General features: G+C 36.9%; 1 protein-coding gene across 1 annotated transcript; it reads right to left on the bottom strand.

The window, feature by feature from the left end:
• Positions 1 to 4,099: 4,099 nt before the first annotated feature.
• Positions 4,100 to 9,549, bottom strand: LOC108989077. The gene is made up of 9 exons (XM_035688958.1): positions 9,531 to 9,549; positions 9,297 to 9,396; positions 7,749 to 8,246; positions 6,487 to 6,655; positions 5,361 to 5,655; positions 4,927 to 4,999; positions 4,770 to 4,860; positions 4,599 to 4,678; positions 4,100 to 4,425 (listed from the first exon to the last, which is right to left on the bottom strand). Exons 2-9 carry the CDS (start codon positions 9,378 to 9,380, stop codon positions 4,177 to 4,179), a joined length of 1,539 nt encoding a protein of 512 aa, XP_035544851.1. The 5' UTR covers positions 9,381 to 9,396; positions 9,531 to 9,549; the 3' UTR covers positions 4,100 to 4,176.
• Positions 9,550 to 10,444: the final 895 nt, after the last annotated feature.

Below are 10,444 nucleotides of genomic sequence, written 5' to 3'. Positions count from 1 at the left end.
GAAGCAATACATATAAGCAGTTCTATAGCTTCAAGAGGAATGCAATTCCACTCCATTAAGTTGGATTTCCCAAGGTTTGAAGGGGAAAATCCAACTGGTTGGATCTACAAGATTAATCATTATTTTGCCATGCATCCAATGTCAGACCACCAGACGATCTTGATGTCCTCCTTTTACATGGAGGATGATTGTAATGCCCTAATGGAAGACCCAAACCATATGACCTATATTCCAAAAGGGCTAGTCAATGATACAATTGGAGCTCCATTAGAACATTATAAGGAGTAAGAACTTATCATTCCCAAACAACGTGAGATTCCATACATCACCTACCCTTACACGTCATATGGGGTATCATAATCTCCCCCCTTAAATTCTCAACGTCCTTATCGGGCCCATCATTCATAGGTGGCATGACTCAAGTTTCAAATTTTTGGTTGGGATAGACTTTGATACTATTTGTAATGCCTCAATAGAAGGTCCAAACCGCATGTCCTATACTCTAAAAGCAGTCAATGATACAATTGGAGTCTCATTTGAACAATACAAAGAGCAAGAACTTCTCACTCCCAAGTAATGCGAGTCTTATTCTACCCTTACACATCATATAGAGTATCACAATCTCCCCCATTTAAAATCTTGATGTCTTTGCCAATCCTGTCCTTCGTAGGTGGCACATTTTTTGTTAGGATAGATTCTGATACTATTTGTAACGCCCAAATGGAAGGCCCAAACCACATCGCCTATACTCCAAAAGGACTAGTTAATGATACAATTGGAGCCACATTGGAACATTAGAAAGTGCAATAACTTCTCATTCCCAAATAATGTGGGATCCAATACACCTACCTTTACACATCATATGGGGTATCACAATAATGCACTTGTGTGGTTCCAAGATGCTGAGGAGACTGACAGCGTCCACACTTGGGACTCTTTCATCTAAGCTCTATAGATTCGGTTCGGGAGCTCATTTTATGATAATCCCATGGAGGCTATTACAAGATTGAGGCAAACCTACACTATTCTACATGACACAATTTGAGGTGCTTTCTAATCACCTTAGAGAGCTTTATGAGAGTAATAAGCTTAGTTGATTTCTAAGTGGGCTTAAGGATGAAATTAGACTTCCCATAATGATGCTCAAGCCATACAACCTAAATTCCGCCTTTGGGTTAGTGAAAATTCAGGAATAATATATTAATAGTTCAAGGAGAGGGAGTAAAGTTGTGAACTACTACAATACACCTTCCTCAAGTCCCTATAGTGGGGGGAGGAGAGGAGCTTAGTTTCATCATCTTCTAGGCCTATGAGGGACTCTCTAGCTTCCAAAGGATTCCCTCTCAATGGGACTCACCCCATCCAAAAGGTAAGTGTGGCTGAGATGAAGGAGAGAAGGGAGAAGGGAGAAGGGTATTTGTTATTTTTGTGATGAAAAAATGGAACCCTAACCATAAGTGCAAGAAGGTTAGAATATTTATCATGGAGGGAATGGAGTTTTCCCAAAAAGAAGATGTGGGGGAAGAGGAGAATGTGGAACAGGAGTTGGAAGTGGGGGGAATTGTGGTGCAAAATCCTGGAAGGGATTCATATGATCTCTCTACATGTCGTTGCTAGTTCCCTTAATCCAAGGACAATGGGCAAAGTGAAGGAAAAATCTGTAATAATTTTGATCGACAAAAGAAATACCCCCAACTTCCTTGACCCATAAGCCTTAGTAGAACAAATAGGAGTTAGGGTAGCAAATGGAGAGAGATTCTGGAGTGAAGGTAAGCTGGAGCGGGTAGAATTCTTGGTGCAAGGGCATCATTTTGCTACAGATTTCTTTCTGCTACCCGTTGGAGGATGTGACATAATGTTGGGAATGTAGTGGTTGAGAACACTGGGTCCAGTGCTATGGGATTTTTTTGCCCTAAAAATTACATTCACCATGGGAAGCAGTCAATCACTCTTATGGGTCTGAACCCTAACCATTCCGAGTGGGTGGAGAGAGTGGATCTGTCTTAGTTGACTAAAGTAAAATGAAGAGGGATGTTCCTATAGGTTCTTGAAGTGGGATCAGAAAAAGAGGAAGCACCAACACCCCTTAACTTATAAAATTTATTGCAAAGGTTTAAGGGAGTTTTTGACAAGACCAAGGGGTTGCCACCAAACAGAACTTATGATCACCACATCAAGCTCAAAGATTGAATTGCCCTCATTATTGTGAGACCCTACAAATACCCATTCTACAGAAATGAGAGATTGAAAAAATAGTTCAAGAAGTGTTGTCTGTTGGGTTATTAGACTTAGTCAGTCACCATTTTCCTCCCTTCATTGTTGTCAAGAAGGTAGATGGTAGTTGGCAAGTGAGTGTGGACTACTGTGCACTAAACAACGAAGTTCCCTATTCTAGTCATCGGTGAGCTACTTGTGAGTTAAATGAGGCTACCATTTTTTATAAAATGGATTTAAGGTTGGGGTACCACTAGATAAGAATAAGAGAGGAGGATGTCCCAAAAATAGATTTTAGAACCCATCAAGGCCACTATGAGTTTCTAGTGATACATTTTGGGTTGACCAAGGGACCGGCCACATTCCAAGAATTAATGAATGAAGTGTTCTAGCTCTATCTAAGGAGGTTTGTCATTGTTGTTTTTATATGAAATTTTGGTTTATAGTAAAACCAAGGAGGAGCATTTATTGCATTTGACATTGGTGCTGGAAACCTTAGCAGAAGATACCTTATTTGCTAAGAAGAGTAAATGTAAGTTTGGATGCAAAGAAATAGAGTACTTGGGTCACTTAGTATCGGCTGAAGGAGTGGATTGGCCCTAACCTAAATCCCTCAAATCCTTGAGCAAATCCTAGGCCTCATGGGGTACTTCAGAAAATGTATTCAATATTATGGATTATTGGCTGCACCCCTCACTGCTCTACTAAAAAAGAATTGCTTCCAATGGATTGTATCAGCTTCAAAGGCTTTTGAAGTGTTAAAAACAACCATGACTAAACTCCTAGTTTTAGCCCTACCTAATTTCTCTAAACACCATTCCTTATAGAATGTGATGCCTCAGGGATGGGCATAAGTGTTGTATTGATGCAAGAGGGCAGGTCCTTAGCCTACCTTAGTCATACTCTCAAGAGAAAGGCTTTGGACCTATCTACTTAAGAGAAGGAAATTCTAGCCCTAGTGTATGAAGTCAAGAAGTGGAGGCCCTTCATCATTAAAACAAACCAACAGAGTTTAAAGTTCATTTTGGAGCAGAAAATAGGAACCACATCTCAACAAAGACGGATCAGCAAGTTAATAATATATGATTTTTCGATTGAGTATAAGAAGGGGAGGGAGAACAAGGTTGCTGATGCATTGTCTAGGCAACCCAACACCACTAGGGAAGGGTCCTTGGTAGGGATTACAGTTTCAGGCCCTATGTGGTGCCCATTAGCATGTTCAAGAGCACCCCTATCATTTCCTTATTTTCTGTTTTGATTTTGTCTACTTGTTTAGACGTAAGGTTCTGAGTTTTACACAGAGAAAAGAATACAAGGCTTAACTCCAATTTGGAGGAGCTGATTTCCTCAAAAAATCAAAGTGTTCTTTCTTTACAATATACATTGCATATCTAATTTGGGGCTCTTAACATGGTAGGCTGTCCCAAATTGGTTTTACCTTTGTTATAAAAAAAATCACTGTCTTGTGGTTGGTTTATTTTGCTTTATCATTTATATTTATGTTTTTTCAATATTGTGATTTGATTCATATGGGCTGATTCGATATCTAAAAAATAGTGCTAATATTTGACATGAATTAAAATTGGAAGAATATTCTAGGTATTACTTTGGATCAATCTTATAATTTCATAACAGAAAAAGCAATCCTAGAGCTATAACTGAATAAAAAGCTGCAGTCGGAAACAGTATTGTAGAATTTTCATGCATCTTTATTAATTCACAAGACTATTACAATCAGTTGCACATCCCCTCCCCCTTTCTTCAGAGAAGAGAGTTAGGATTTGAAGTCTTATTATATTGAATGCACTAGACCCAATAGCCAACACGAAGCTACAGAATTCAAAACATAAAATCATGTAGCGTTTTGTTTTGTTTTTGTTTTTCGTTTTTTTTGTCCGACTAAACCCACCCTCCTTAATGCTGCACTACTTGTGGCATTAATGAATTCTAAAATACCCGCCATCAGCTTCTATGGATAGCTTCTACATCTCCCCTTCCACTTACATGGTGATGAGGATCCGCCTGAAATTGATCTGCAGTTTCAGGCAATTGATCTGGTTGCGTCACCTCCTGAGAACCCTGCTGTTGATTTGATTGAGACAAAGACCTCCTCCACTTACAAACCTCAACAAGGATAGAATGTCCACACATTGTAACTCCAAACCCAGCAAGGGTGGCAACGAGAACAGATAGAACGGCCTGGATATGAACCTGTAGATCCCAGAAAAACATGTGTAACACTTCAAAAGGATCACCTAACTTTACATATTAGGAATGGATCCAACAATGTTCAAACCTAGAACTCATAATTGGTTATCCTGTGATAGAGAGAGAGAGAGATTAACAAGCCATGACATAATGTTAGCGATTGAAGAATTCCTTACAAATGAGTAAAACATATGTCCGAAGAGAACCACCAGACCAAATTGAATGGCCGCATAAACCCAGACATATTTTCTGCGTACTAGACATGAAAGACAGAGTCAGTATAACACTGTCATGGCAGGATCCATTCACGCAGAGCATTGTCCATACAGAATACAAAGTCAGCCTACCCATTGTTGTAGCTGTCATGGATGCAAGAAGACCTAATATGCAGGAAAATGGGAGAGATATGGCTATTGCACCAGATCCCATTGTTGAAATCTGTTCACCTCATAATATTAGGAACCATAGGCTTGGAATATAGCATTTGGAAGTCAACGAACTTACCAGAAGCTGCTCCAGAAATGAAAAGTAAGCAAGCATGCTGACAATGACTAGAACTGGAACATCCTGCCATATCCTGACAAAGTATGGCATTAACTTCCAGTTATATAATGTTAGAAGATGATATTAAACAAACTTCAGACATAAGTTCGAGACTATTTAATTTGGCAAGTAAAATTACAGATGAAAATCAATGTCATGTCTTTTCAAATTGTTTAATTGTCAACTAGAATTAAACTAAATGTCAACCAACATTTTTAACTTATAGTCTTTAGTCTTCAAATCTATGTATAAGACAATGAAAAAAACATCAAACTTGTATTTAGTTTAATTGTAAGCCTTTGTTTGGAGACTTAGGCAGGAAAACAATGAAAGAAATAAAGACAAATCAGGATATCCTTGCCCACTACAATGCAGCATGGAGAACTTTTACTTGCCTATATCTAGGAACATCAGCTTGTTGACCACTCTCTTGCAAGTTAAGGACCTGACAGTTTTGAATTCGTAGAAGCGTGACAGGTAGGTTCTGAACTTCTTGCTTGCACACATCACATATTTTATTACCTTTAATACTAAACCATTTTACAGCGCATTCTTTGTGGGCCAAAGCAAGTTCACCTTTGCAACTACATTCCATCTTGAAGGTGTCAGCACCCACACCCAGTTCAACATAGCAGATTCTACAAACAGCATCCTCTTCAGGAATATCTTCACCCTTATCACCATTCCCATCTGAACCACAAGGCTAAGATAAGGCATAGGTTGGTTATCGTGCGGTACAAAACTGGGTCAGAACTAAAAACTGAAATCTGAAACTGCAGGCAATTAGTATATATCCTAACTAGCGTAGTGCAGGTTATTGCCATGATGATTATCATCTTGACATTTTTTTTTTTACAAGTATCCTCTTGACAAATGATAGGGGATGTACTGCAAAAAATATAATTAAAATATGCAAATAAACAGTACATCGAACGGGCCCTTCATAAGACCATATATTGACATGAGAAATGATATTTGCAATCATAGAATGAGCAAGCATTGTGCACTCCTTTTGAAAAAAATGAGTAAATATGGCACCCACATGAAAAATTCAATTTTTTAATGGTGGACCCCACTCTTTTTCAAAAGAAGAGTGCGGCGCTTGCACAACCCATGATTGTATCTCGCATTATTCTATTTACATACAGCAGGAGCTTTTTTTTTTTTTCTTTTTTATAGTAGGAGCTTCTATAACAGAGACAGCTCTGCCAATAGGAGCCATGAATCCAGAAAGGCAGCAAAGAAGTGATATTTCCATACTTTCACATTTATACTGTGCTTTTTGGTGAACCACGTTGGCACTAATGTCTTGCTACCATTTCTAGGATATGAAGATCTTTGTAACTGAGCTAAGTGCAGTTCACCACAATTTTTAAGTTGAAGCAGCCAATCAACCCGCAAAGGCCTTCTATTGATTTTGAATTATATTGATAACAAGCAAGAATAATTGCAAGAATTAATTTTCAAACATAACACTTCTCAATGGAGGGGGAGAGAGAGAGTGTGAGAGAGTAAATTTACCCGTTTCATCTTCTAGGGATGTCTTTGTTGTTGTCATGACAGCCCCTTCAGCCCTCTGTGGTGTGGTGAGAATTACACGAAAACCACCACCACGTACAGACAAGCTACCTTCTTTGCTAAGCTCGGGGACGGAACGAGAACGGTGAATAGATTGCCAGGCCCCTCCTTTCTGTATAGCGAGGAATAATGTAAGAATCAAGTAGAGAAGCAGACAATATGTATATTGGACAGATTTCAACATGCCAAATTTTTTTTTATAGGTATTTCGACATGCCAACTTACAATGCATGATAAATAAATTAGTTAACTAAAATACAATATATGGAGAAAATATTAACAAAAATAGGATTGAAAGTTGACAACAAAGTACTATGAGGTCATGCGCCACTCTGGATGCTGTGCACTTTGACTGCTTAATGAATTTAAGAGACACGTTAACTGTAGAGAGGGATTAACAAAGCAGTGAGCTATAGACCACAAACGAAGAAGTAATTTTTTCTTTTTGAAAAAAAAAAAAAAAAGAAATATCGAATGGATACAACTAAATTCTAGGTACCCTTGTTAGGCTCTGCCAATGAAGCTTGTGTGATGCACCATTGGACTGGTGAACCTACTAGAATCATCCCTGGTCAAACCATGCCTAAAACCACTGTAATCATAACTTTGATAACAACCTTTCGTATGGGAAAATGTGTTCTAGGTAACAACCTTTTTTTCATCTTAATAAAATATTATCTGATCAAAAAACATTTTCTATGTAATGAACATGTTCTGTATTGATCTGAGGGGTGAAATATATGGTACCAAAGAAGATGGAAAGTCAAGAAATGCTTTGCATGCTATCTGCGTTGTCAACCATACAAGATTTTGACAAAAGAATTCTGAATAACAAAGACATTGGTATCAACCTAGATATCATAAAGCATCAGCAAGAAAGTCAAGTCAACTATGTACAGAAAAAAAAAAAGAAATATACAATAGGATTGCAGTAGCACCAATGTCCTTAAATCACGAAATTTTCAAATGGTAAAGAATTTAAATGTGATTTTGCTACCTTTTTTTTTGCGAATAATCAACTGAATTTCTTCATCTACACAATAAACTAGTTATAAGATGCATAAATTGGAACCATAAAAAAAGTAAGGTGCTGTCACAATGATGATCACCATCTATAATGTTAAAGCATTACATAACACAACATGATCATTTAAGGCACTCTAAAACGAAATAATCAGTTCTCAAGTGAAGCGGTTAATACTTACAACAGGACTTAACGGACTCATCACGTTCCCTCCATGCATAGACTCTGGATTTGAGTGAGCGATTGGGCTTACAGGTAAGGATGATGCTGTATTCATTTTTGATGTAAATAGCTTTGTAAGAGACAATGTCCTTGAAATTGGATTCTTTTCCCATATCCCTGCAGGTGAATCTCCTAGTTGTATAATGGCTGCCTTCTCGATGTCTGACGTATTACTTTGACGTTTGAAACTTAGTTTAGGTAGAAGGGTTTTTATGGTTAGTTTATTTTTTGATGGTGAGGGCCCTGGGGACCAATTAACTTTCGTAGAGCTAGGGCTCGGTAATGGAGAAAAATTTACTCTTTTAGGAGTACGACTTGGTGTTTGGGGCATGTTTATTCTCAAATAATCCTCTCTGGTGTCCTCAATAACCATCAATTCTTTCTCCGATACAAGATTTTTTGGACTCTGGTGTTGACCAGGTGAGGTTTCTTCAACAATTTCACTCAATTCTTCAACCTATGAAGGATAAATAGAACAAAGACTGCCTTGTATCAGCATGAAAGAAAAACACTCATTAAGTTTTTGTAATCAACCTAATGGTGATACGTGAATATCAATCCTACATGGAGAAATTACAAAAACTGACTATTGAGAATTAGCATCCAACAATTTAAATTGACACATATATATGTCAAATTGACAGTGCCGCACAGCATTGAGGCACAACTAAAAGGGCCATGAATTAAGGTCATGCAAAATACGAAATGACATATTGACAGTAGAATTTTTCTGTTTAAAATTCATGGCTCTGTATAAAATTCATGTATACGAAATTCATGGCTCTATTTTTCTATTTTTCTCATTGAAATTCATCGGTGACCATATAATTTCAATGAGAAAAACTTTATCAGAACACTTGAGTTGAAATCTCCAAAAACGTATGAGCATTAAAACGGTTTTAGATGAATTGTGTATGCTTGGTACAAGCCTATATGAAATCTTGCACACTTACAAATCGGTGCTTTAAAATCCAATTCTAGAAAGTGCAACTTGGGGTTTGCTGAGTGTCACAGATACAACTGAAGATTACTGTGCAAGTCAGTTGACAATGGAATTGAGACAGAATTTCTTCCAGGGCTTCTGTCCGGATGTTGTGTTAAAACCAGTTTTTCCCAATCCCGTAATCTTGAATCGTCTATAAAATCGATCCTTAGAAACCATTATATCAGAGAATTACAAGAGGGCCCGCTAAATGTGTTATTAAGCTACTTTCAACTGGAAAATAGGTAAAACTACACTCCTTAAGAAGGGGAAAAAACCACAAAACGCACAAGTCAGAGAGAGAGAGAGAGAGAGAGGAGATTATACTTCATGTCAGCAAGCAAAAAAAAAAAGAGAGAGAGAGGGATTCTGGGTACGGGTACCAATCACATACTTTGCAAGTAAAAAGCAAACCCCATTTCCAAGTTCCAACTTGGTGACACAAGTCTATGAATTTCACTAGAAATGCTAAAGAAAAGGCAGACACAGCACAGAAGTGTAAGCAGAGGAACCAAAACAAAGTACCCGTCGAGTGGAAGGATCATCTTTGCTGGTGGCGGAAGCGCTTTGGTCATTCTGCTCAGCAAAGGGTTCCTTATCATTTTCCATATCCAGTGAAGAATTTCTGATCAAGAAAAAAAAAAAAAAAAAGTAACTGCAGGAGGCCACAACTTTGAGCAACAGCTAGAGCCGAAAACCAAAACAGTGAAATATAATGAAAGAATCTGAAAAAAATCGCTTGGAAATTAGAGGAGATACATGGAAGACAAATGGCACCTCAGAGTCGGATGGAGCCAGATGCAAGTGAAACTGTCTATCTATATACGAGTTTCTTTCCTTGTACATGGGCCCCCGGCTTCCAACAGACATGAAAATGACACCGAAGGCTGGTGAGGTGGGCACTTCGTACAGATCGGGGGATTTACTCGCAATTACTTACCAAGGCAAATAAATATTTAATCAATACCATTCTTTCTATATATTATTTATACCGATTGATGTGACTTATTTTAAATAACTATATATTTATGGTAATCACTTAAATAAAAGTCACTTAAAATGCACAATGTCAACCAATGTTATTCTTGGCCTATAAACTTGATTAGATGATCAAACATGTCAATATTATTACGAGAAATAATATTTATAATTATGGCGTGTATTAATATTGCACATTTTTTTAAAAAAAAATAAATAAATATAAGACTCATATAAAAAACTTGATTTTTTAATAATGAACTTTACTATTGTTCAAAAAAGAAGTGTGCGACGTGATTAATGCAAATTATGGTTTGATGTAAAAAAAAAAAAAGTACGTGACACTTACGCAATACACGATGTATGATTATATCTAGTATTATTCTATTATTACTCATCTAAGATATATCATCTTTAATTATATATATTGATATGACTTATTTTAAGTAATTATTTGTGTTAATTATTTAAATAAAAAGATTACTTAAAATGCATAATGTCGATTGATGTGATTAGTACGATAACTTAAAAATGAAAAAAATAATATTTCTCAAATATTGTAACTAATGCTCCTAATATATATCGAATATTCAAAGGTAGGCTAGATATTAGAATTTTGCTTCAATTTTATATGGTTGGTGATAATCAATAGTATTCTATCATATAAAATTACTTAAATTATAATAAACATTGGA

This window comes from Juglans regia, chromosome 3, assembly GCF_001411555.2.
Source record: "Juglans regia cultivar Chandler chromosome 3, Walnut 2.0, whole genome shotgun sequence".
NCBI classification, from domain to species: Eukaryota; Viridiplantae; Streptophyta; class Magnoliopsida; order Fagales; family Juglandaceae; genus Juglans; species Juglans regia.
Note: the sequence above shows the minus strand (reverse complement) of the source record. Positions and strands in the feature narration are given on the sequence as shown.